This window comes from Chiloscyllium punctatum, chromosome 8, assembly GCF_047496795.1.
Source record: "Chiloscyllium punctatum isolate Juve2018m chromosome 8, sChiPun1.3, whole genome shotgun sequence".
Taxonomy (NCBI): Eukaryota; Metazoa; Chordata; class Chondrichthyes; order Orectolobiformes; family Hemiscylliidae; genus Chiloscyllium; species Chiloscyllium punctatum.
The window spans coordinates 84,989,885-85,015,369 of record NC_092746.1 but is presented as its reverse complement, the minus strand read 5'-3'; the positions used below and the strand labels follow the sequence as shown (position 1 = coordinate 85,015,369).

General features: G+C 40.6%; 1 protein-coding gene across 1 annotated transcript in view; it reads right to left on the bottom strand.

Annotated features, from left to right (window-relative positions):
- LOC140480712 (sickle tail protein) overlaps window positions 1–25,485 on the bottom strand; it is a 694,958-nt gene that overhangs the window by 297,738 nt on the left and 371,735 nt on the right. The window contains 1 exon segment of the mRNA XM_072575975.1: window positions 19,305–19,588. Coding sequence (XP_072432076.1) covers window positions 19,305–19,588 — 284 coding nt within the window.

Genomic DNA, 25,485 nt, shown 5'->3' with positions numbered 1-25,485 from the left:
AGTATCCTGGACCTAATGAGATATATCCTTAGATATTAAAGGAAATAGCTCCAGCGATCGTGTTGCCCTGATTGTAATTTTCTAGGAATCATTAGATTCTGAAAAAGTCAGAGAGCATTGGAAAACTTTCAAGATAACATCTTTATTTAAAAATGAAGGAGATTTAAAAAATTACTTTAAGCCAATTAGTTTAATTATTGGGAAATTGTAAGGGTGTAATGATGGAGCATTTAGAAGTGCATAATATGATCAAGCAAAGACAGCATAGCTGCATGAAGGGGCAATTAGACTTTATTAGGAAAGTAACAAACAGGATAGATAAGGGGAAGCATCAAATGTAATATATTTGGATTTGCAGGTGGCTTTTAACAAGATACCACACATTAGGCTATTTCATAAGATAAGAACCCATGGTGGTGGAGGTAGTATATTAGTCTAGATAGAGGATTGGCCAATTAATAGGAAACTGAGCTGAAATAAGAGGGGCATTTTCAGGATGGCAACCTGTAATTAGTGGATTGCCACAGCTATCAGTGCTGAGGCCACAATTATTTACAATATATATAAATTACTTGGGATTTGATTGAAGAAAGCGAATGTACTATTGCCATGTTTATGGATGATATAACAATTGGTGGAATGGCAAGAGGTGAGGATGACATAAAGAGTCTGCAAAATGATACAGGCAGGATAAATGAAAGCAAAAATTTAGAAGATTAAATATAATTTGACAAAATGTGAGGTTATGCAGGAAGATTAGAGGAGCTGAATATTATTAAAATGGAGAAAGACTACAGAAAACACAGCACAGGGAGATTTGAGAGTCCTCAAATGGAATGTTGGTCTTTATTCCAGTTGAATGGAATATAAAGGGAGGGAGGTTGCTAAAAGAAGGGAGGTTGCTAAAATGAAATGAGGTGCTAGTTAGATTTTCACTGGAATATTGTGCACAATTTTGAGGCTTATCTGAAGAAAGATATACAGGTATTGGACATAGTTCAATGGAAGTTCACTAGACTGATACCAGACATATTGCCACTACCTTATGAGGAATAACTGGAATTAGAAAGGACCTTATTGAAACACACAAAATTCATAGTGGACTCGACAGTGTAAAAGCAGAAAAACTGTTTCCCCTTGTAGGACAGACTAGCACCAGAGGGCATAATCTCAGAACAAGGGGTTGAACAGTCAAAACAGAGTTGAGAAAGAATTTATTTTCTCTGCGAAATTCTTTGCCATTGAGGGCTGTCAAGGACGGGTGATTAAATATATTCAAGGCTGAGACAAACAGATTTTTATCAGAAATGGAATCAACAATTATAGGGAAAGGCAGGAAAGTGCAGTTGAGGTTTATCAGATCAGCCAAGATCTCATTGAATGGCAGACCAGAGTCATTGGGATTTACTACTTCAGTTCCAACATCTTATGGTCTCTAACTTCTCCGGAGATAAGAATCCAAGCTTGTCCAGTTTTCACTAGTTGCTTTGCAAAAAAGCCTTTCCTTTTCATGCTGTATTAATGACATTGATTGTTGCTGCTCACACTACTCGTCTACAAGAAAAAAAACTCAGCATTCAGCTGCTACTTGAGGAAACCGGATAAGCCTGCAAGTTATACGCCTAAAGGGGCAAGATGAGAAAGTGGAAGAAAAAGGGAAGGAGAGGGGGAAAGGCGCAAGGATGAAAAGAATCAAAGGCGAGAGAAGAGGCAAAGCGGAGAAAAGGGGGGAGATTAGAGGAGGGGGAGGAAAGATCAGAGAAGGGCAAAAGGGGGAAAGGTGGGGCTAATGGGGCTGGAGAGGAAGAATGAAGGAGGAAGGAAGGAGAGGATGTGAGGGATAGGGGGTAAAGGGGGGAAGTGGGAGAAAGGAGGACAAAGAAGGAGAGGGACAGAGAAGTCAGTGGGAAGAAGAGAGGTCAGAGAATGGAAGAGCGAGCAAGGTCTTTAGGAGAATGAGATTAGAGGAGGGAGAGGAGGGAGAGAAGGGATGGAGTGGAGGGAAGAAAAGGGATTGGGAGAAGTGGGAGAAGGGGAGGGCAAGAATGACATGAGAAGAGAGGACAGGAAGTGAGAAAAAGAGAATGAAGAAGAAAAGAGGAAAGGGTTGATTTGATTTGATTTATTATTATCATGTGTCTAGGTTCAGTGAAAAGTTTTGTTTTGCAAACAGTAGTACAGACAGATCATAACATACAAAGACACAAATATCACAGAGTGATTGAACAGAGAGAGGAATACAAAGTTACAGCTGCAAATAAGGTATACAAAAAGCAAGGAGAAAGTGAGGACTGCAGATGCTGGAGATCAGAGCTGAAAATGTGTTGCTGGAAAAACACAGCAGGTCAGGCAGCATCCAAGGAACAGGAGAATTGACGTGAAGAAGGGCTCATGCCCGAAACGTCGACTCTCCTGCTCCTTGGATGCCCTCATACAAAAAGCAAGATCAACATTAGATTGGAAATTTGAGAGGCCATCCAATAGTCTAATAACAGCAGAGAAGAAGTTGTTCTTGAAATTGTTGGTACATATATTTAAGCTCTTGTATCTTCTAGGAGAAAGTGAGGACTGCAATGCTGGACATCAGAGTTGAAAAGTGTGGCACTGGAAACGCGCAGCAGGTTCGGCAGCATTCGAGGAGCAGGAGAATTGACGTTTCAGGCATAAGCCCTTCATTGGGAGTGATGAATTCCTGATGAAGGGCTTATGCCCGAAATGTAGATTCCCCTGCTCCTTGGATGCTGCCTGACCTGCTGTGCTTTTCTGGCATCACATTTTCGTCTTTTGTATCTTCTGCCTGACAGAAGAGTTGGAAGAGGTTATAATTGGGATGGAAGGAATCTTTGATGATGTTGGCTACCTTTCCGCAGCAATGAAAAATGTAGGTGGAGTCAATGGATGAAGGTTGGCTTGTGTCATGGTCTGGGCTGTGTTTACAACTACCTGTAGCTTCTTATGTCATGGGTAGAGCATTTGCCGTACCAAACCATGATGCATCCAGATAGAATGCTTTCTATAGAACATCTGTAAAGATTGTTGAGGGTCCTTATGGACGTGCAAAGTTTCTGTGCCATCTTGACCATGGCATCAACATGGGTGGTCCAGGACAGATTGTCAGTGATCGTCACTACTAGGAACTTGACGCTTTCGACCATCTCCACCTCAGCTCTGTTGATGTGTGTCCTCCTCCTTGTTTCCTGAAGTCAATGATCAGCTCTTTAGCTTTTCTGACATTGAGAGAGATTGTTGTCATTGCACCATGTCACCAAGTATTCTATCTCTTTCCTATATTCGATCTCATGATTGTTTGATATCTGTCTACAATGGTGGTGTTGTCAGTGAACTTGTTGATGGAGTTTGGATGACATTTGGCCAGAAAGTCTTGAGTATACAGGGAGCACAGTAAGAGGCTGAGTATGCATTCTTGTGGGGTGCCAGGATTGAGGATTGTCATGGGGGAGGTGTTGTTTCTATCTTCACTGATTGCAGTCTGTGGGTTAGCAAGTTGAGGATCCAGTTGCAGAGGTGGTGAGGAGACATAGGTCTCAAAGTTTAGAGATTAGTTTGGCTAGGATTATAGTGTTGAAGGCAGAGCTGTAGTTAATAAGTAGAAGCCTGACATAGGTATCCTTTTTATCCAATGTTCCAAGAAATGAGTAAAAGGCTAGGGAGATGGTGTCTGCCATTGACCTATTGCAACAGTAGGCAAATTGCAAGAAGTCAAGGCAGGCTGGGAGGCCAGAGTCGATGTAAACAATAACTAACCTCTTGAAGTACTTCATAATTGTGGAGGTCAGAGCCACCGGGCAGTAGTCATTGAGACACATTGCATGTGTTTTCTTTGGTACTGGTGGTCTTCTTAAAGTAGGTTCAGATTTCACATTGTAGTGAGGAGAGATTAAAGAGGTCAGTGAATACAACCACCAGCTGATCCACACAGGATCTGAGTGCACAGCTGGGCACTCCATCTGAGCCAGTCGCTTTCCATGGGTTCATTCTCAAGAAGGCTGATCTCCCGTCTGCAGCAATGACTGAGGGAACAGGTGCTTCTGGGGCTATTGGAGCAGGTGACACTGTCTCACTGACCTTCTGCTCATACCGAGCATAAAAAGCATTAGATGCACAAAGGAAGATGTGTTTTTGACTACTACTCTGGGTTGGGGAAGATAGTGAGAGGGTAGAGAATGGTTGAGAAATGGAAGACAGGTGAAAAGGGAGGGTGGAGAAGAAAGAGGGAGGGTATTGGGAAGGAGAGGGAGAGGGGGCTGGGGTTAGAGAATGTGAGGGATAGGGATAGAGGTGGATGTGGCAGTCAAAGGGGTAGTAGAGAAGTGGAGGTGAGGGGTGGGAAGAAAGGAGAAGGGAAGAGGAGAAGCAAAGGAAGAGCTGAGGGCGGTGGGATGAGTCGGGCGATGAGAGGACTAAGTGGGAAGTGAAGGAGAGGAGAAAGGAGAACGCATAGACCAGAATGGAGCTGGATAAGAGCAGGACGGATGAGAAAGCAGAGGGTCTGGGGCTCAGAATTTGGAGAGTGGGAGGGACAGCAGAGTTGGATGGTAAAAGGGGGAATAGAGCAGAATGGGTTAGGATGAGAGAAATGGAATGGAGGAAGAGAGTGGGAAACAAGGTGGGAGAAATGGGGAGGCGAGAAAATGTGGATTCAGGACAAGAGAAGAACTGGAATGGGTGGGGGTGGAGTGAAGAAGGGAGAACTATAGCAATACACAACAATAGAAACACTATTATATAATAACTAATTATAGTAGTTACAGAAGGCATTGTAACCAATACGAATGACACTATAATGATTACTGCAGTGATTTGTTTACATTAAACAATTACACTTACAACTGGGACTTAGAAAAATGTTGGACACTTGTTTATGTTCTTCCATTTCATGCTTAAATCACAACTATGAGTCATAGCTACAACTTGAGAACAATTCTGACCTCTTGAGTTTTCTTCTCTTGATCGCTTAATCATTGATCAAGCTTTTGTTTCAGCGTACCTTTTCTTTAGCTGAGTTCTAATTATTTTGTTGAATGCAATAGAGCATGTTAAAGCAAAATAAATGTTTGCAACTGAATGTCTTTGGTGTACAGTGTGATTTCATTTTGTGGTCATTGATTTCAATAGATCACTACTAGATGTCAGGTAATCAATGAATAAATGCTTTGCATCTCATATTAAATGCTTTTGAATTCAGATCATCACAAATAAGTGCTTTGGAGTGAAAAATGATGTCAATTTTTTCTGGTAGACTTCATACACAGAATACCTACTAAAGATGCAGAATAAAAGCCGAAAGAACGGCGAATGCTGTAAATCAGAAACAAAAACAGAAGTTGCTGGAAAAGCTCAGCAAATCTGGCAGCATCTGTGAACAGAAATCAAAGTTAACATTTCGGGTCCGATGACCATTCCTCAGAACTGATCATAGACTGGGTGACTGCTTCACATTTACATTCTGTCCACAAAAGCTTCCAGTTGCGTGCCACTTTAACGGCTTTTGCCCGAAACGTCGATTCTCCTGCTCCTCGGGTGCTGCCTGACCTGCTGTGCTTTTCCAGCACCACTCTAATCTTGACTCTAATCTCCAGCATCTGCAGTATCCACTTTTGCCCACTTTAACACACCACCCTGTTGCCTGGCCATTATCTCTGTCTCAGCCTTGCTGCGGTGCTCCAGCAAGCTCAGCGCAAGCTGGAAGAAAAACACACTCCATTTTCTGCTTGGGGACCCTGCACTCCTCTGAATGCAAAATTGAGTTCAATAATTTTAGGGCCTGTATTTCTCCAGCACTAAATGTTTTTATTTCAGATTCCTAACATCCACAGTACTTTGCTTATATGCCAATGAACAGATATTATCCATAATTTTAATGCAGAGAATAGGAAGCAGTCATTTCCTAATGCGTGTTACACAATATACAATCTACACACAGGCTTTAGCAATCTACTTCTACAGCCTACTTCTTTTCTGTTCTGATTACACTTCTTCTGCAATACGAGCTCATATTAAAAAGTGATTAACTAATGGCTAGCTGATAAAGTGGGGCAAGAAGCCCAACAGCAATAAAACATTGACTGCTGTTGCTTGGGTGCAATTTAAGATAAGTCAAATTAAATCTTAGTAAGAGACTCTGACATTATTAAAGTTACCTTCAATTTGGACTAAAAATCCATCATGAGTTAATTTTAAAATTTGTAATTGAAGATTGCATGGGAACATTAATTACACCAATCTACATCCAAATTTACAATTCCAAGTTACTCTTAGCCCAATGTGCTTTTATCATAACTGCTGATGATTAATGCAATGGAAGCTTGAAAACTGGTCCAAACCATAGACCTTTATCATCTAGTAAAGGGATGTGTAATTTACAGCTCACAGACTGCATGTCTGCACAATTTACAGCTCATTCACAGATTTTGCAAGGTGCTACCCCAGCAAACAGAAACCCTTTCTCTCCCTTATGTGCTGCCCCACGCTTATTATGAGCCTATTACTGTAGAAAATCTAGGAGAGAACCAGCGTGTGACGGCAGTGAGCAGCAGGAGACCTGGAGCTGAGGTAGTAAGACTGCAGGCTGGCTCTGGTTTCTGGTTTTGTTTCAGATGTCCAAGGGTCACTTTATTTCACAGACAAAAAGGAGTAAGATTTGGAGTTGGAGGGGGTGGTCCTCTCACCCAGATCATGCTTGTCCCTGGGCACCTTCATGAGAGACGGTTGTTTAGGGGCGGATTGTGGAGGATGGGGGTTCTGCCAACCCACCTTGCCCTTCTTACTTCCTGGGAAGTTCTTGGGCACAAAGTGCACGAGGGTCATCTTGTCTGGAACATCATGGATGGCCACAACAATCAGAGTTGAGTAAGACCAAAGGAGGCTACTCCAGGTTAAGCAGCTCTTCTTGACTGGTCAAGGACAGCCAGCCCAGATCATTGCCACTGCTGAAAGCCAAAGATGAGGCAGGCAGGAACTACTTCCAGGGGCTGCCATTGGAAGGCGCCTGGGCTTTGGCTGTACAGAATGGGCAACCCAGTGAGGGTTGGCATCTCGTGGACACTTGCCTAGCAGGTAGTCAGCCTGGTGGTACATGTTGAAGTTCATGCAGTAGACTGCTAGGTCGAGGACCTGTGGTGTTGTCATGGTACAGAACTTAGGCTACAAGGCTTTTTCAACAACTTGCTGAAGCAGTTTTGTTGTTAATGGACATTCATTTCCCTAAAGAGATTTGTTTTTTGAAAAAAGTTATTTTTAAGATCAGTGAATAAGACATAGGGAAAGGGTTAAGAGAGAGGCAGAGGGAAATAGAGATGGGGAAGCAATGAGAAAGAGAGAGGAAGGGTTAAGAGTATGGGTGAGGGAGCGGGAGAGGGGAAAAACAGGCTATGGGAGAAGGGATCACCAAGCTGAACGTCAACTCACTTTAAATCCCAACTTCCATGTGAATTCCAGTTAGGCTAACTTACCAAAGGTGACCTAAGATCTGTGTTAGTTAAACTTAACTTCAGAGCTCAGCGCTGTCTCTGTCCCCTCCATAGTGATCATGAATGCGGGCTGATTCTCTTTCACTCTTTGGCTCTGCTTCTTAATGTGTCTAAGACCGGAGGGCAGACATTTAGGGTGATGAATAAGCGATTTAGAGGGGATCTCAGTGTTTCTACCCAGAGCATGGTAGAAACATGAAACACACTGCCTGAGAGGGTGGGAGAGGCAGATATTCCTGCAACATTTAAGAAACATCTGGATAAGCACTTAAAATGCCAGGACATCGTAGGCTGTGGACCGATTTCAGGCAAATGAGGTTAGTACAGTTTGGTGTTTGTTGGTCAGCATAGACATGGTGGGTTGAAGGGCAATTTTGTATGCTGATGACTCTACGACTCTAAAAAATGCAAATCTTGGCTTCATTATTAAGATCTGGTACTTGGCAATTTGTAATGGTCATTTCTATCAATTACTTGGCTTTATCAATTTCTTGGTTTTGAAATTTTTTTGATCAAGTTCACATTTCCTGATGTGATCCTGGAGGATGACAGAACTTCAAATTACCCAGCCCCACTTCCATGCAAAGATTGGCCATGACTGACTTAGAAGGATTGGGAGAGAAGATGCATGGGAATAGCATCCACAAGTTTCCCTGCAAGACACATGCTATTCTGACTTGGAGTTACATTGTTGTTCCTTCTCTGTCACTGGGTCAAAACAATGTGACTTCCCTTCCCAAAAGTACTGTGGGTGTACTCCAGGGATTGCAGAAGTTCCAATAAATACAGGTCTAGTGAGCATTGCTTATATCTCATGAAAGAATACAAAAACAATCTATTTATTGGGCAACAAAAAACACAATATTAAAATTAACATCACATATTGACTCAGTTGTTAACTTTATTTATAATTTCATTATCACAGAAAGGAAATAACTTGCTCAATGGATAACAAAAATTACTAGCAACAGAACTTTATCCCAGGAACGCTTTGGCAGTTACTCAAAATTATAGACATTTTAAATCAAAATGCCACTGAATAACACATGGACTGACAATTAGTGATCTAAACCATTTCCAATTATCCTTAATAAAAGCAAAATACTACAGGTGCTAGAAATCTGAAACAAACACAAAATGCTGAAGAAACTCAGCAGGTCTGGCAGCATCAGTGGAGACAGGCAGTTCATATTTCAAGTTCAGTATGACTCTTCTTCAGAAGAGAAGCTGAAGACATGAAATGTTAATTCTATTTCTCTCTCTACAGAAACTACCAGACCTGCTGAGTTTCTCTGTCTTCATTCTCTTTGTCTTCATTCTCCTTACTCTATAAGGAATTTGTGTACTAGACAAGTTGATGAGGGTCGAGCGGTGTATATGGACTTTAGCAAGGCATTTGATAAGGTTCCCAATGGTAGGCCCGATCAGAAGGTCAGGAGGAATGAGATACAGGGAAATTTAGCTGTCTGGATACAGAATTGGCTGGTCGACAGAAGACAGTGAGTGGTAGTGGAAGGAACGTATTCTGCCTGGAAGTCAGTGGTGAATGGTGTTCCACAGGGCTCTGTTCTTGGGCCCCTACTCTTTGTAATTTTTATTAATGACTTTGATGAGGAGATTGAAGGATGGGTTAGCAAGTTTGCAGATGACACAAAGATTGGAGGTGTCGTTGACAGTATAGAGGACTGTTGTAGGCTGCAGCGTGACATTGACAGGATGCAGAGATGGGCTGAGAGCTGGCAGATGGAGTTCAACTTGGGTAAATGCAGAGTGATTCATTTTGGAAGGTCAAACTTGAAAGTTGAGTACAGGATAAAAGACAGGATTCTTGGCAGTGTGGAGGAACAGAGGGATCTTGGTGTGCAGGTACATAGATCCCTTAAAATTACCACCCAAGTAGACAGGGTTGTTAAGAAAGCATATGATATTTTGGCTTTCATTAACAGGGGAATTGAGTTTAAGAGCCATGAGATCTTGTTGCAGCTCTATAAAACTTTGCTTAGACCGCACTTGGAATACTGCGTCCAGTTCTTTTCGTCCTATTATAGGAAAGATGTGGATGCTTTGGGGAGGGTTTAGAGGAGGTTTACCAGGATGCTGCCTGGAATGGAGGGCTTATCTTACAAAGAGAGGTTGACTGAGCTCGGATTTTTTTCATTGGAAAAAAGAAGGAAGAGAGGGGACCTAATTGAGGTGCACAAGATAATGAGAGGCATAGATAGAGTTGATAGCCAGAGACTTTTTCAGAGGACAGAAATTGTTAACACGTGGGGTCATAGTTTTAAGCTGTTTGGCGGAAAGTATAGAGGGGATGTCAGAGGCGGGTTCTTTATACAGAGAATTGTGGGAGCATGGAATACATTGCCAGCAGCAGTTGTGGAAGTGATGTCATTGGGGATATTTAAGAGACTGTTGGTCATGCATATGGTCACAGAAATTTGAGGGTTCATACATTAGGTTTATTTTACATGAGGATCAATGGTCGGCACAACATCGTGGGTTGAAGGGCCTGTTCTGTGCTGTACTGTTCTATGTGTAATATTTGAGCCTGTTAAAGACATTTATAATGTTAACATCAAAAACAGAAATTGCTGGAAACACTCAGCAGATTTGGCAGCACCTGTGGAGAGAAATCAGAGTTAACATTTCAGTTCTAGTGACCGTTCTTCAGAACTGATGGTACCTAGGAAAATGTTGGTTTTTATGCAGAAGGTGGGATGGGGAAAGGGGTAAGGACTAAATGATAGGTAGGATAAAGCCCAAAGAGAAAGAAGACCAGTTGGATGGGCAAAGGAGTAGACAATGATCAGGCTAGAAGGGTGAATAGCTGTTAATGGAGGCTATTAGTGGCTAACAATGTGTGATGTGTAATAACAGACTATCTGGTAACAAGGCCTAGGGTGGAAGGATTGGGGTAAGGACATGGGAGAAGCTCAAACCCTAGAGTTGTTGAACATGATTCAGAAGAACCTTGATTATCCAAAGGACACAGACGGGGAATATTTAGTTTGGTTAATTGAATGCCAGATAATCGAATGCCGGATAACATAGTTTAGCCAAGCATCGAGACCTTGCAATCTTGCCGGATAATCTGATATTCGTATAAGCGAGGTTCCTCTGTATTAAGTCCAGAAGGTTGTAGAGTTCCTAAATGGAAAATGAGGTACTGTTCTTCCAGCTTGTGCTGAGCTGAGCTTCACTGGAGCACTACACCAAGCCTGAGACAGAAATGTTGGCCAGGGAACAGGGTGACGTATTAAACTGGCAGGCAACTGGAAGCTCAGGGTCTTTTTCGCAGACAAAATGTGGAAGATCTGTGAAGCGGTTACCCAGTCTATGCTTCATTTTGCTAATGTAGAACAGAACACAGTGTAAGCAGCAAGTGCAGTAGACTGGATTGAATGAAGTGCAGGTAAAGCATTGGGCCCTTGGATACTGGGGAGGGAGGAAGTAGACCGACATGTTATACATTCTGTGGTTGCAGGGGAAAGTGCCATTGGGCTGTATGGAGGGTGTTGGGAGTGAAGGAGGAGTAGACCAGGGTTTCCAGAGGAAACAGTCTCTGCAGAAGGCTGACAAGGGACATAATGTCAAAATCCAAAATAATTATTCAAAGAAGAACAGTAATATGCAAATATTGTCATGATTAACCATGTTTACTAGATATTTAAATTTTCTAATTGTATACTACAGTATTTGCTTGATTGCATTCTTTCTGGAAAATTGATGTATTCAGTTTACATACTTTATAAAGTCTGACTGTAACAGTCAAAAAATAGACTAAATGCTAACTCAAAAGGGAATGGAGTTAAAACCTGAAAGAAACTTTCAGCTTAAACTGAAACTCCCTGCACATCTACACACTAACACACACAGACAGACAAATGATCATCCTCAAATGAATTAGTTCATAAACTTTCCACAGATGCTACCTGACCTTGAATATTTTCAGCACTTTCTGTTTATATTGCAGATTTCCTGCATCTGCAATATCTTCAGAGTCAACACTATATGAAAGTGGAAATGTCTGAGATAGAATGTCAGGAAGTCATAGCTTTTCTTTCCCGACAAATTGGTTGAAATCAAGTTCAAACTAGAGAGTTTCCCATAATGTAATTTTACGTGCCTTGGGTCAGAGAGGTAACCATACCATTGCTTCAATGAAGATATAAGCCTCCCAGGAGCTTATATAACCAAAGAAAAAGAAGACAGAATATTAATCCAGCTAATACTACTGAATGAAAACCAGCTAATATAAATTTTAAATCTCTATACACTCAGTAATGTTGTTGAACATGAAAAATATTCAGCTTACTCCTGATTGCAGTTAAAATTGTACAATGTGCATACTTGGAACCTATCTCCTGAAGCTACCTCCCCTCATCCCACTATATGCTGCCCCTTAGTGACATCATCTGAAATCACAATCCCAGGTTCCACATGTACATTCTACTGTCCCATACTACCATCTCTCTCTACCATCCAATGTTTTTAAACCATCAATAGACAATAGACAATAGGTGCAGGAGTAGGCCATTCTGCCCTTTGAGCCTGCACCACCATTCAATATGATCATGGCTGATCATCCTTAATCAGTATCCTGTTCCTGCCTTATCTCCACAACCCTTGATTCGACAAACCTTGAGAGCTTTATCCAACTCTTTCTTAAATGAATCCAGAGACTGGGCCTCCACTGCCCTCTGGGGCAGAGCATTCCACACAGCCACCACTCTCTGGGTGAAGAAGTTTCTCCTCATCTCTGTCCTAAATGGTCTACCCCGTATTTTTAAGCTGTGTCCTCTGGTTCGGCACTCACCCATCTGCGGAAACATGTTTCTTGCCTCCAGAGTGTCCAATCCTTTAATAATCTTATATGTCTCAATCATATCCCCTCTCAGACTGCTGGTGCTGGGTTCAAAACTCAAGGAGGTAAATTTTCTTCCAACTCAATATTGGGAAAACTGAGGCCAGTGTCATTGCTGACTCCAACCCTCTGCCTGGCAGTTACCTGAAACTGAATCAGACTGTTCACAACATCGGTGTCATACCTAGATTCGGGATGACTTTCCTATAAATACTTGCAATCATCAGGATCATGTATATCTACATCTAGAAACATTGCTCAACTATGTTCTTGCCTCAGCTTGTCTGCTGTTAACACACATTCATGCCTTTGTTCAGTCCGGGCATGACTATTCTGATGTTCTCCTGTCCACTTCCTATAATCCTGAGATCATTCAAAGCAATGCTGCCCACATCCTAAATTGCATCAAATTGCACTCACCCATCATTCATTTGCTGATTTACCATGGGTCCTATTCATCACGACCTCAATTTTCAAATTTTGTTTTAAACTCTTTCTGAAGAAGTCATACTGGACTCGAAAGGTTAACTCTGTTTCTATTTCCCCAGATGCTACCAAACCTGTTAAATTTCTCTGGCATTTTCTGTATTGGTTTAAATTTTCTCCATTGATTTTAAATCCACCAAGGCCTCACCTCTCCCCATCTCCGTAATCATCTTCAACCCTGCCACCCGCAAACATATTTACACTCCCTCAATTCTGGCCTTTTATGCATCCTCTATTTTAAATCCTCCACCTTTGATAGCCAGGCTTCAGCTGTCTAGGTCCTAAAGCTCTCTAAGTCTCTATCCTTCTCTTCAAATATAAGTCTTTCTTTAAAAAAAAACTTGATCTACGAGTTAGTATTTAAAGTTACACCTCTAACCTCTAAGTTACGCCTCGTAAATGGTTCCGTGTCAAATTTTGTTTCATAACTTTTTTTCAAAGTGCCTTGGGACATTTTAGGATGCTAAAGTTATGACATAAATAAAAACTGTTGCATTGTAGAAAAAGGTGAATAATAAACATCCAATAAGATCCAGTTAGATTGCCAGAAAATCAATTCTGCCTCTTAGCTTGCCTTCTGGCTAAATAAAGAACAATGAAATCAACTCATAGTATAACTGACAACAAAAGCAAAAACTGTGGGAATTGGAATAACAACCAAGAACACACGTCCTTAATACAAAGAAACATTCAATGTTCATTCCAAAAGGGACTGAGATGCTAGGTGACAATTTCTAGTAGAGTTCAGGAAGGTAACAAAAAATGCCTTGAAGCAGCAAAATTTGAGAAAACGTTTGAAGGTGAGAGAAATGTAACAAAATGGATAGATTTGGGAACATTACTATAGAATGGACAGTGAAATAGTTGAAGGCACTACCATCAAGGCTGGGGTGCAGTACAGAATCAAAACAGAGGGAAAAAGTGAGGACTGCAGACGCTGTAGATCAGAGTTGAGAGTGTAATGCTGAAAAAGCACTGCAGGTCAGGCAGCATCCGAGGAGCAAGAGAATTGGCGTATTGGGCATAAGTCCTTAATCAGGGACTCATCATTCCTGATGAAGGGTTTATGCCTGAAACGCCGATTCTCCTGCTCCTTGGATACTGCCTGACCTACTGTGGAGATACAAAACAGACCCAACATTGGAAGACTGAAGGCCGAAAGCAAAGAATTAGGGCTAAAACAGTTTGCAGAAGTAGGATGGTGCAAGGTTGTGACATTAATTTTGCATCTGTCAAAATTTCACTGGGTAATATTTTGTTTGAACGTAAATGAGTTTTATATTTGTTAAAAGAAAATGTTAGGAAGCTCAAATTATTAGGTAATTTGAAATAATGAAGCAGTGAATTCTCATGTCTTCAGTTCCTTGTCTGTCAAAATATTCCAGGATGTTTTCCAAAAGAAGGGTATTAGATATTGAGCCAATACTGTATTGGGCAAAAAAAGTGAGGAGAAATGTTTTCTCTGCCATTTTACTTCTGTTTTATTTTCCTGTTTCTCAGAGCACTCTTAGGTCATTGAGTAGGTTTCTTCAGGGTGCCAGACTGAACACAGAGATATTACAGCTCAGTCTGGTTCCATTCCAATATCTTAACAGCAGACCAAAAATTAGTTTTGCTAGTAAAGAATGGATTTGTTTTCACTTAAAGGTTATTAGTTGCATTTGTAATTGGATAAGCGAGGACATGCAATATTTTCTGGTTTTATTATTTGGAAAGAAACTTATGACTAAATATTGAAGAAAGATCATATAAAAGGCATTGATTAGGAATGTTGTGAAAACCATTCAATGGAGAAAAATAAACCCAGATAAATATCACAACAAAAGATAATCCAATTTGGGGGGGACAAAAATCAACATTTTTAAAACCACCGAATATGTCAGTCATTCATTCAAGTTTTCATGCAGCCTTTTTAAATATGCAATATGATAAACCCAAGTACTTGCCATCTTAGGCACAAATAGGAATATATTGTATAAAACTTGTCAACATGGGTGAGGTGGAAAAAATAATATTTAGCACAATAAACATAATTTAAAATGAAAGCAAAATATTGTATTTCTAGTCTGAGTTTAAGTAGCCATTTTGTAGTTTGACCCCTCAGCTAAATTTAAAGGTTCTTAGTACTTCTGTCTTGCTTTGCTGTGTAGCTCAGATACAAAGCCAGGATCTAGATTAGAGTGGTGCTGGAAAAGCACAGCAGGTCAGGCAGCATCCGAGGAGCAGGAAAATCGACGTTTTGGGCAAAAGCCCTTCATCAGGACCGAAGGCAGATACAAAGCTAGTTTTCTTGTCCTGTTTGACATCTGTGATCAGTCAAAAGAGGGGCATGTTGCTGTACAGCACTGTGCAATGACAATCTCATATCTCTTCCACGTTCCAGCAACCTACAAGGCAAATACACATCGTATGCTTCAACCAATGGAGATTAGACCTCAGACAGCCCAAGGGAGACAGCCTTCAGTCAGGGGATCCAGACACAGCAAGTCAAAATCAGCATCCACTATCAGTTCAGGGGCTTGGACATGGTGAGTTAGCTTAGACAGTCAGGGTCACAGAAATCCACCTCTACATTCTAGGACTGGGCTACAATCATTCAGGGAGTTGAGTACAGGTCAATCAGGAGTCTGGTCAGTCAACAGTCAGGGCTGTTCTTTCAAATCAGTCCAGATGGTGGGGCACAATCACTCCTGGTGGTCAGGTCAATCTAAGTCAAAGGGGGTTACAAGTGGGAGGGGAGGGTGATAGTTACAATGGAAGTGGGGATCATTGATGGTCACATCTGCCCAGGCCTTGACAGGCTGGTTGTGGTTAGAATAACTAAATTGTAGGTTATACTGAACATTGATAGTAGAGTAGTACTTATGCAGGGTCAAAAGATGGAATGAGGGTAAGGATGGGTAAGCTGTGTGGATTGTTTCTTAAATAGCAATATATTTGCAAATGTGTACTTGCATTTGCAGTGCATTATCATCTATGCCATCTTTCTACCCTCTGAAGTATCTTGTATTTGTTTCCCTCCCACTATGTGCATGGTGAAGGGCAACTCCTAGCTGGCAGTGTTTGACCTTCTGCACAACTGAGCTTTAAAAATGTGCCATGGCCAAGAATTCCAGGAAGTCCAGGCAGTGGCAAGTGGAAAGGTAAGACAAATGGGGCATGATGCATAAATAATGAGGCAAGTTTTGGAGAATTGTGAGAGAAAGCCCACTAAGACCCACGAAGAGATATGCTCCAGGAAACTTGCCAACTTTGACATAAAGCCAAATTCTGGCAAAATTTACCTTGTAAAAGAGGTATTGTTACACTTTACATGCAGATGCACAGAGTCCACATTCTCCTTTAAATTTTATCCAAGTCAAAATAAATAAGCATCGCACATGTCACTAAAACAAAACTATTTGCAGGAAATGTTTGCAACCTTACTGATTATTTTAAAATGACATATCATATTAATTAAATTTGGAATAGTTCTTATGTCACAACTTCACTGGTTAGAAACGTTCATAACTGGTGGAGGGGGAGGGTGGGGGCGCAGGCACATTCCAACACCAAGAAGGGCCACAGGAATAAACTTCCTAATATCTTCAATAATCTAATGAGCACAGACAAGATAGAGATGACTAGGTGTGGAGGAGTCACAGATTCTGCAGGTAATAAATTGAGAAGGGGGTTAGTAATACATCAGTACAGACTGTAGCGTATTTCTGAGTGACTGGTGAGAGAGGATTGTTCGAGACTTTCAGGTGCTCAGTCTTCTGGATGCAGCTGAAGTTTAATGAAATAAGAGAGATAATGAAGAAAAACAAATGAATGTAAGAGACAGAAAATAATGGACAGAAAACAGTATGACCGTGGTAGTTTTGATTGTAAAAATCAATCATGACATACAAACAGTGCTTACGGGGACCAACGTGTTCTACAGTAAGGTGTCAATCCAGACTTGTTACCTGTGAACAACACTTTCAACACAATTTTCACTGGAACTTGGAAATTTTGAGCATAGACTGTTGAGAGGTCATATTACTCATCTCTGATTTGGTAAAGAGAATCTTTTTTTGCTTTGGTTTGAAGGCAATCCAACATTTCAAATGCATCACTTAAATGACCAAAGTCTTTGAACCAATGACTGCTCCTAGATCCACACTTGGCTCGAACTGAACATGAAGATTTTTGTTACTATGATTCAAATAATCCATTCCTTTGTATTAGAAACAGTGTACAGATTGGTCAGACAAAATAATATGGCAGCTACTCGATCAATGTACTCAATAGTAAAGTGAAATTGTTGTATATCACGTGTGATTTCTTTGTTTTAATACAAACGTATCCTGTTCACTTGGTAGTGCACCAGAAATTTCTCCATAAACCTGGTTGGATGAATTCTAACAGTCAAAGTTAACCTGCTTTGTTTAGTAGAAATTAGGCTTTCCCAGGATTGATCCCCAGTCTGTCAAGTTACCTGACATCAGCCAGAATAATGCCAGTTCCACAACTACAACTGAACTGGTGGCCATGTTGAGGAGAAGGAAACTGATCCCCACTACTGCTCACTATATGGATATAAATTTATAAACATAAGTAATTCACATTTATTCTGCTATAAAACAATCTAAATGACAAAAGCTGTCACCGGAGCTCCATAGGGAAGTCAAGATAAGAAATGAAAGGCTTGATTGCAAAGATAAAGGAAGGTCATAAACATAAGCAGTAAAGTAGTAATGAGGTTTGCTTTTGGGAGGAATCTCCACAAAACAGGGCCATAAAATCTGCAAAAGTGGTGAGGGTGAGAAAGCACAAGATGAAGCAAAAGCCATGGATCAGGGGACACACAAAGGAATATACAACAAGTCAGGCACAATTCCAAAATTTGTGAAGCTTGTGTAAACTGTTTCAAAGCCCAAACACCCAGAAAGAAAAAGAGTTACATTCAAACAGCACTTCTCACAATCGCAGAAGATCCCAAAGTGTTTCATGATGAATATGGTTACTTTGAACAAGATTGTTGAGGGACTCAAGAGGGCATTGGATGATTATTTGTATAGAAATAATGTTAAGGTTATGGGGAGAGAAAGCAAGAGATTGGTACGAGGTAATGAAGCTTATTTGAAGAGTTGGTGCAGGCATGATGCAGCTGGAAGCCAAATCAGGGATTCTTGAAAGGCTGGGAGAAACAACTCTACACTTAGTACTCAGTAACAAACAGGCCCGTTAGAATCTAGGAATAATTTCAGAATGATTCCTGTGATGACTATAATTCTATAGAGAATGTGAAGTAACATATAAATGGGAATTGGGACATTAGTCATGTTAAGAATGAAAGATGTCTGCAATAATATAGAATTTTATTAGCAGTACTACATAATGTTTAGCTGATACAGATTTTATTTTCTTGGTTACAAGAAAAGTCTTAAAACTTGAAATTGTTTTGTTCAATTCATTTAAGCTGGTCACTGAGTTCAAATTTATTTTTAACTGGTCTCTATGGGGATTGTAACAACATAGACAACAAGATAATTGTTTTTATAATATTGGTTGACTGATCAATGCTGACTGGATGCAGGGACTCCACTCAGTGTCAAAGTGACAGATGTGTGAAAATGAGTTTCAGGATCAGGTAAGTGCAGTGCAGAGTAATGTTGCAGAGAGAAAATTAAATGACAATAAAAGCAAAATACAATGGATTCTAGAGATCTGAAATAAAAACAAACTGCTCATCAGCAGATCCATCTGTGGAGAGAGAAACAAAGTTAATGTTTTGTGTCAAATATGACTTCCACAGAATTAAATGAAGGTAGAAATGTGAAGAGTTGAAAGTGTGGGGAGGGGGGGGGGGGAAGAAGAACAAAAGTAATGATGGCCTTGGATAGAGTAGACAGCAGGAAAGATTAAATGAAAAAGATGTCATGGAACAAGGGGACTGGCAATGGATGTAGTAAAACAAAGCAAAGCATGGAGTGATTGAGAATAGCAGAGTAAAGAACAATTCCTCACAAAAGCAAAACATGAAAAATAAAACTCAGAATGGCACATGGCAAATATAAAGAAAAACAGTAGGCAAAGTTCATGGTCTGAAATTGTTGCAATCAATGTTGAAGTTAGAAAGCTGTAAATTTTCTAAAGGAACCAATCTTACTTTTCTATCAAATGTGAGATTGCCATTCAAGCCTGAGTTGAACAAGACACCAAGGCTGTGTACACTCATTTACATAAGTAAATAATGAGGGTGGATTTTGGAGTCTGTGGCATCAGTGCATCACAGAACACTTTTGGTGAAAAAATAAGTTTGACAAATAGCTTGCTGATGATTGCCATCAAAACTGATACATAGACAATAATTAATTGGACAGATCCTGGAGGGAAATTGGCACCATACCTCAAGGAGAAATTTGTGCCTTCAAAGGGAGGGGGTGTGGAATACCGAAGGAAGATAATTAGCAACAAAGTGGACAGTGTTTTTATACCTGTTCTTTAAGGCGTTCCTGTTGCCCCATGATCGCATTTGCATGATGGGGATATTTCTGTTTCAGATGTTCCAAAAAAGCCTCTCTTTTCCTATCCATTTCTGATGGCTGCATTCCTAGTATTTCTTTTGAACTGCGAGCTCCACCTACAGTGTGTCTTCGTGGGATGTTTCGAACAATTTTAGTAGTTGAAGTACGGTTATTTCCATTAGCAAAGTTTTGCTTTGCTTTAATGCGTTCAGCATCATCTGCTGATGTTACACGCAAATTTGTCTTCCCATGATCTGAAAAATAAAAGGAACATAGTTAAAATAATAAGCAACAGCATTGTTAATTTTCTCCCAGCTACAAAGTACTTGTCATTTGTCTCTTCTCTCGTGTTTAACCAGAAAAGATATTATTTGCACATTCCAAAGATACTGTTCTCACTGTGGCATCCTTGACACCACTCCATCATCACCAGCATCTGCCCCCACTTTCCATGGTACCTGCCTGTGCAAGCACATACAACACCACTTACTCTTATACCTTCTCCCTTCTCATTGTCCAAGGCTTCACACACTCCTATCAGATGGAAACAGCAATTTATTCTGCTTCCTTCAGTATAATAAACTCCATTCATTGTTCATAATGCAGTCTTTTTTACATTTGGGAGACAAAGACAGATTGACTAACACCAGATCAGTTTGCTAGAGTAATCCCAAAGGTCTGGTTCTATAATTTTAATCTTCCATTTCAATCTAATTCTTAATTCTCAGGCATCAATCTCATACTCAACAGAAGCTTGAAGACGACCACGTTTTATTGTATTTAGACATTCTGTTGTTACAAGCCTCTAGAATCATTATCAAGTTTAATAATTTCAGATTATAGCCATTGCTCATGATTTTTTGGGACAGCAGGTCATTGGTATTAATTCTGTTGTTTATTCAGCCATTTGAACCTTCCACCCTATCACAAATCTTTTGTCTTTTTTTCCTCCTCCTGTGTCAGACTTCCTCCCCCTCACAACCTTTTCACTCTGTGCTTGTTTAAACTCTATTCCATCTGTAATATTTTCAAATGCTAAAGAAATGTCACTAGCCTGAACTAATAACTCAGACTCTCCACAAATGCTGCCTTACCTCCTGAATATTTCCAACATTTTCTGCTGAGATGTTGTATATACTGAGAGATGAAGTGTTCCATTCTCAAGAGAAGAATCTCACGAGACCACATTTTAGTCCCATCTCCCTCCCCTCAAAATTTGTCTTGGGTGTAATACAAGTCCCTGAAGGTGTCGATACCAGTTGGACACGGTGATGAAGAAAGCATATGAAATGTTTGCCTTCATTAGCCAGGGCATAGAATATAAAAGCAAGGAAATTTTGTTAAAACTTAATAAAACAGATGGAACACTGTGTACAGTTCTGGTCACCACATCCTTCCAGCCCCCAATTTTGTCTGAGAAAAGTCTGGGATGGTGAGGGGATTGGAGGTGATTGTTCAGATTGACTGGGACCTTGTTCTTGCCTCTGGGGTTGGGAGTTGGTGGGTGAGGGGTTTGCTGTAGGGTCTGGAACTGGAATGGGAGGGGGTGTTAGTTATTTTGTAGAAGGTGCTGAAACTGCAGGGTTTTATCTTCCTTCTTAACCTTCAGGGTGAGGATAACTCCCCTTTATTTATCATTGTTGCTTGTGGGATATCAACCAGACGGAGAGAGAGAGAGAGAGAGAGAGAGAGAGAGACGCAGAGTGGATGTGAGTGGGGTGGAGGGGAGAGAGAAAGATCTAGACAAAGAGAGGGAGAAAGAGCGTGAGACAGAGAGAAAGACTCCCACAATGGTTCCAGAATGAGAAACATCAGTGATGAGGATGGATTGGAAAAGTTGGGACTGTTGTCCTCAGGGGAGGAGAAGGCTGAGAAGAGTTTTCAAAATCTGGACAGAGTAGATAGGAAGAAGCTGTTCCTGCTTAGAAAAGGACTGAGAAGCAGAGGACACAGATTTAAACTGATATGCAAAAGAAACCAGGGTAAAGTGAGGAAAAACACTTTCATCCAGCAAATAGTTAGGGTTTAGAATGCACTGCCAGAATTATGGTGGGGACAGATTCAATTGAGCCATTCAAGAGGGCATTGGATGGTTATTTGGATAGAAATAGTGTGCAGGGACATGGGGAAAAAGTCAGGAGATTGGCAATAGGTAACAAGTTTCTATTGAAAAGTCAGTGCAGGCACTATGGGCATGATGGGCTGAGTGGCCTCCTTCTGGGCATTGGAGAGTGTTGTTGATCAGAGAGACCTAGGGATTCAGGTACGTCATTCCTTGAAAATGACCTCACAGGTAGACAGGGTGGTATGGATGCCCAATGATGATATCGATGGCACTAACTTCCTGTTCACGTGAATTGGTAAGAAATACACCCTTTAAGCAAACAACGTTTACAATACCAGACTTAAAAAACAGCAAATACCATGCATAATATATACTAACATCCAAGATTAACATGAATTAAACATGAATTAAGAGGTTATTTATGGTCAAATGTAAACTACAAATTACCCTTAAATGACAGACAGGTAGATATTTCAAATTGAATCAGCAGTGCACTTAGATCTTCCTAATTCATGGTGATTAATAAGATCTTTAAACTCTGCATTCCTCATGAAGATTTCATGATTCCTCTGATTTCCCTTTGAGAGCAGCTGTAACACAGCCTGGGGACCCTCTTGTTTCTTGCACCTACAAGGTGCTATCAGGAAGCTTTAATTAAGTTCCACTAGTTTACTCCACTCATGAAACAGAAAGACCTCAAGTTCATTTCTCTGGCGAATTTCTTATTTTATGTAATTGGTATCTATTTTGACATAACACATGATCCAAAATAAATATTACATAGAACATAGAACATAGAAAAATACAGCGCAGTACAGGCCCTTCGGCCCTTGATGTTGCGCCGACTGAAGCCTACCTAACCTACACTAGCCCAAGAACCTCCATATGCTTATCCAATGCCCGCTTGAATGACCATAAAGAGGGAGAGTCCACCACTGATACTGGCAGGGCATTCCATGAACTCACAACCTGCTGAGTAAAGAATCTACCCCGAACATCTGTCCTATACCAACCTCCCCTTAATTTAAAGCTGTGTCCCCTAGTAACAGCTGACTCCATACGCGGAAAAAGGTTCTCACTGTCAACTCTATCTAAACCCCTAATCATCTTGTACACCTCTATCAAATCTCCCCTAAACCTTCTTTTCTCCAATGAGAACAGCCCCAAGTGCCTCAGCCTTTCCTCATACGATCTTCCTACCATGCCAGGCAACATCCTGGTAAACCTCCTCTGCACTGTCGGATTCAATGTATTATGTGCCAGTTTCAGAAAATGGTCAGATTTTGTTAATTAAATCAAAGGAAAGCCTCCATTCGCAAACTATGACATTAGAAGAGTTAGTTTCAGAAACCAGGATAAAAGGTAGAAACCCACATTGAAAAGCAATATCAAGACCACAAGTCACAACATGTCAGATTAGAAAATAAGGTGCATTTGTCCTCTCGAATTTAGAAGGTTAAAGGGTAATCTGATTGAAGTCTTCAAGATATTAACAAGGAAACTCAGAGTAGATAAAAGAGAAACTATTTCCTCTGGTCAGGGATTCTAGAACATTGTCTAAAAACTAGAGCCAGACCATACAGGAGAAATGTTAGCAAGCACTTCTACACTCAAAGGGTGGGAGATATTTAGAACTCTCTTCCTCAAATGCCAGATCAGTTGTTAAGTTTATATCTGAGGTAGAGAAAATTTTGTTAGGCATAGGTATTAAGGAACATGGGCTAAAGGCAGATATGTGGAGTTTAGCCACAGATCAGCCATGGTCTCATTGAACAGCAGAACAGGCTCAAGGAGCTGAATTGCTTACTCACATTCCTATACTCCATTTTGCCTCCAGCAAGCAAGTGTACTTACCTAACACGACAACGCTTACGTTAACCTAAGAAACCTGACATGAATAACATTGTATTGAAGAATCCAGCATTTATTACAGCTCATGGGTAGTATTATCACAAGACTATTAATCCAGAATCCCTGTTAAGGTTTTGGGGACCCAGGTTCAAATCCTGCCATGTCAGAAGGTGGACTTTGAATTCAATAAAAATCTGCAATTAAGAGTCAAATGATGACCATGAAACCATTATCAACTGTCAGAAAAACCCATCTGGTTCACTAACGTACTTTAGGAAGTGCCATACTTATCTGATCTGGCCTACTTGTGTGACTCCAGATCCACAGCAATGTGGTGGACTCTCAACTTTAATCTGAGCAATTATGGATTGATTTTTTTTTAACAAGTACAATCACAGATACATCAGTGTCTGGGTTTATATCAAATTATTCAGCTAAAAATTGCAGAACACATTTTGTAGCATGTGTGTCATGCCTCAATGTTAAGATGAAACATGCAATCTACATATCCTCAGGTCACATGCCATGAAACAGGAGTATCATGTAGGAGTGATAACAGTGAGGGAAAGAAAATAATAAAAGGAAAGAGCTTCCTGAAAAACCTTGAAAAATAGCAGAGGTGTGGATTTCCAGCTGGTGTCAAAGGATATAAAGCCAAGAGTATTGAAAGCGGACAAAGAGGTGATAATTGTTTGGTTATTTCTGAATAAGACAGGAACAACTTGAGTTTTTAACAAACTGAATGAAGCAAGATTTTCAGTGGCCTGCTGTTACATATGGAGTCGAACAAAACAGTTAATCAGACTAAATACTACAAGATCATTGGAGCTCACAGCCATTGATCTGAAGGAATTTGAGTCATGTAAATGCAATAACCATTAAAAGAATAAATAACATTATACAGGTTGTTCTGCAAAAATGCGTGTTTCGTTAACGCGACTGATCAATTGAAGAAGTAAAAACAATGACTGCAGATGCTGGAAACCAGATTCTGGATTAGTGGTGCTGGAAGAACACAGCAGTCCAGGCAGCATCCGAGGAGCAGTAAAATCGACGTTTCAGGCAAATGTCGATTTTACTGCTCCTTGGATGCTGCCTGGACTGCTGTGATCAATTGAGGACACTGTTTCTAAAATGCAAACTGTTAAAACATGTTGGCCAACAATTAAAGCACGATTTTTCTATAATGTGGGGTTACACAAGAACACAACCACCGTGTTATAGATGAACTACCTGTATAATAAACAGGAGGCAAAATTGATTGAGAGGATCAGAGCAGGTGGGGAATCAAGGTAGAAAATAAGTTATCAACCAATGCCAACAATTTCAGGTAAATGGATGAACATAAAGATTGATGAGATGACTTGTGATGGTAAGTAACTTACCTCCTAACTCCTCAGTGGGTCCAACATTTACAAAGACATGTCAGGAATGTGATGGTATACTTTACATTTGCCTGGATGGGTGCAGTTCCTACAACACTCAAGAAACTCAACCCATTCAGAACAAAGCATCTCATTCGAATGGCACCTCATCTACTATATTGATCATTCACTCCTTTCACTACTGACGCACAGTGTCACCAATGCATACCATCTAAGTGATACATTGCAGCACCTCATCCAGGCCAATAGATGCATGGGAACACCATCTTTGCAAGTTCACACCAACTGACACATCATCTTGACTTGGAAATATATCAATGTTCCTTCACTGTCACTGGGTAAAAATCCTTGTACATGCTCCTAACTGCATTGTGAGTTTACCTGATGTGCTTTCTGGCTTTTTCATTTTTTAGTCTGCATAACATATCCTAGAGGGAGTCAGCTTGTTTTTGAGACGGATGTCTCAAAGTTTATTGACGATACTAAATATTTACACAGTTACAGAGTCATTGACCTAGAGACACAGTTTGGATTCTGTGTTGACTAATGTTACTGTACAGGCAAAAGTGAGGATTGCAGATGCTAGAAACCAGAGTTTAGATTAGAGTGGTGCTGGAAAAGCAAAGCAGGTCAGGCAACATCCGAGGAGCAGGGAAAATCAATGTTTTGGGCTTTGCCCGAAACATCGATTTTCCTACTCCTCGGATGCTGCCTGACCTGCTGTGCTTTTCCAGCACCACTCTAATGTTATTGTACATCCCACCCACATAAGTGGCAGACTATGCTGTTACAGAGACAACATCTGAAAGAAAAGCAGATACCTTTATACCAGAAGGTCACACATTGTGAT